The sequence below is a fragment of the Tasmannia lanceolata genome, unplaced genomic scaffold, assembly GCF_043159265.1.
Source record: "Tasmannia lanceolata isolate RefF3 unplaced genomic scaffold, GAP_Taslan_0.1 ptg000024l, whole genome shotgun sequence".
Taxonomy (NCBI): Eukaryota; Viridiplantae; Streptophyta; class Magnoliopsida; order Canellales; family Winteraceae; genus Tasmannia; species Tasmannia lanceolata.
In genome coordinates, this window is record NW_027518701.1 from 2,835,352 (window position 1) to 2,837,740 (window position 2,389).

General features: G+C 36.2%; 1 protein-coding gene across 1 annotated transcript; it reads right to left on the reverse strand.

The window, feature by feature from the left end:
- Positions 1-267: 267 nt before the first annotated feature.
- LOC143857438 (uncharacterized) lies at positions 268-1,075 on the reverse strand. The gene is made up of 2 exons (XM_077367863.1): positions 425-1,075; positions 268-342 (listed from the first exon to the last, which is right to left on the reverse strand). Exons 1-2 carry the CDS (start codon positions 1,073-1,075, stop codon positions 268-270), a joined length of 726 nt encoding a protein of 241 aa, XP_077223978.1.
- Between the last annotated feature and the right edge of the window lie 1,314 nt (positions 1,076-2,389).

The following is a 2,389-nucleotide window of genomic DNA, read 5'->3' on the forward strand; positions in this document are numbered from 1 at the left end:
CATTTCAATGGTTCTCAAATTCTGAAACATACAGGGACTAAACAGAAATCTAATAATGGACTCAAATGTACATTGTTCAACCTAATAATCAATTTTGGACTAAAGAATCTGTTAATTTTTTTATCATAAATTTGACTACAATAAATCAATGGTTCTCAAAATCTGAAACAAAGTAGCATTCAAATAAGGAAGACAAAACTTTATTTTGATTTTTTTTTAACAATGGCACAAAAGAGCAATATCACATACCTGGCTAAATGAGCAATATCAGGATGCAATATCATCTTCTTCCTCCTCCACCTCCCCTTCCTCCCTTGTACTCATCTCCTCCAGTATAAGCATCTATAGGCGGAACTAAACATTAACTCACATGGTTTAAAATTTTGCAACATAAAAGAAGACAATCATTACATTTGTTCCAAACCTTCTGTTTCTTTCGTTTTTGTTCGTTCTTAACTTTCTTCTCACGAGTTGTCAAATAATGACCCATTTTCCCACAATAAGAGCACTTCCGTTTTTTTTGTTCTTCTTGGGAGGTCTCTATTGAAGATTTCATCCGTGAAGCAATCTTCGGGTGGCCCTTGGTCTTCACAACTGGTGGGTCTCGGATAGTTATCTCCGGTATTTGACTACAAACAAAGTTCGACTGCACTTGGCTGCCAATGATTTCTGACTGACTTTGCTTCTCTTTCTTCTTTTGATCGACTTCCTCTAACAATGCATCACACATTTCTTCCATCTTGTTAGAAAGAGTCTCATCATTATAAGATTCCTTGTCCAGTCTTCGTTGTTTTGCCTTTAGACACCACCTCCTTAACGGAGTTACGCCCTTTTCCCTACCTTGTTCCCTTGTAGGAACTTTACCCAACACTTGATATCGTGCATCAACTGTCCATCTCCTAAATATGTAACCCTCAGGAATAACAGTTAAACACTTCTTCTCAAATATCTTTAGTATATGTCTGCATAATATACCTGAAGTCTCGAACATCACGCAGTCACAAATCACATTTACACATTCGGTATCGCTATATAGGACAATATGTCCTTTTTTTATTTCAAAATCACCATCCATGTGTACTACATTGTATGTTGTGACATTCCCATCCTCCCTAAGCTTCTTACACCAATAATCATAACTTCTCTTAAGCTTCGCCTAAAATAGCCCAAAAATAACCCTTATATAGTATTTTCCAGCCTCCTTTTCCAATGGGCTTAATGTTATCATTGTACCCTTTGAATTTTTCGACTTAAAATCTTCCAATGTTTCTTTCCTATTACGGTCAGCAAGCATTTTCTCGTATTGCTCTAGGAAATCATGCAGAGAAGTCTAGTAAAAAACCCCGTGCGATGCACGGGCCGACAAAGAACTGTACGGACCACATCATAGGTTGATTCAAACCGTCCATGTGATGGAACACAACATCAATATGTTGTGCCCGTAAATCATTTTCATAGGCTGATCCTAGCCTTCCAATCTATAGAGGTTTCCATAATTAAAAAAGCATAAAGAAGGGGGGTAGGATTGAAATTATGTGGCTTTAATGGGTGCCTTTGTTAAAAAAAGTCAAAAAAAGTGATGTGTAATTCTCATAGAATTTTGGGAGAAATTCAAATAATTTTCTCCTTTTCTCTTCTGCTATATAGTATACTAGTTGCAGTCCCGAGCGATGCACAGGGCGGCCAAAAAAATTAAATTAATAAGAGAATTTATTAAAAGCATATAGGAGTGCAAGAAGAAAATGAACAAATTGCTTAATGAATACCATAATGAAACATGGAAACTTTGGAAAGCTAAGAGATGTTTCAGAAGAAAACTATTGGATTATCCCTACGTGAAGCGTTGCTTTATTGTATTGCTAAAAATAAGGCAGTCAATGGTGACCTTTCCTATTCTACTGAAATACTTACTATTAATTATGGGGCTTATGTGATTAAACGCAAAGGAAAACAGGGAGGAGAAAGGAGAAACAAAAAAAACGGGATACATAGATGCGTGCAGATTTTTAGGAAGTGGCTTTTGGAATCTATTTATTACATAGACGGCCCTGATTGCGCGTTAATTGAGATTTTAGAAAGCTTTGTAATATACGGGATGGAGAGGGGCTGACAGGTGGCACCACCACGGCTTAGATTAATTTTCTTATTGATGTTAGTTTTTATTATAGAGGAAAAATAGACGTTAAAGGGTTAGAGGAAATAGGCGTAGAATAGAGATTAATTAGGCGAGGAAAATGAAAATTTCGGTTTAGTTTTTTTCTAGTCGGTACGTTTGGACTATATGAAATAACAAAAGGGAAATGAAAAAATAAATAAATTACCTCGCAATAATTTGTTGTGGGGAGAGAGATTTAGGGCAACGAAGTAGAAACGCTAATGATTGAAAGAG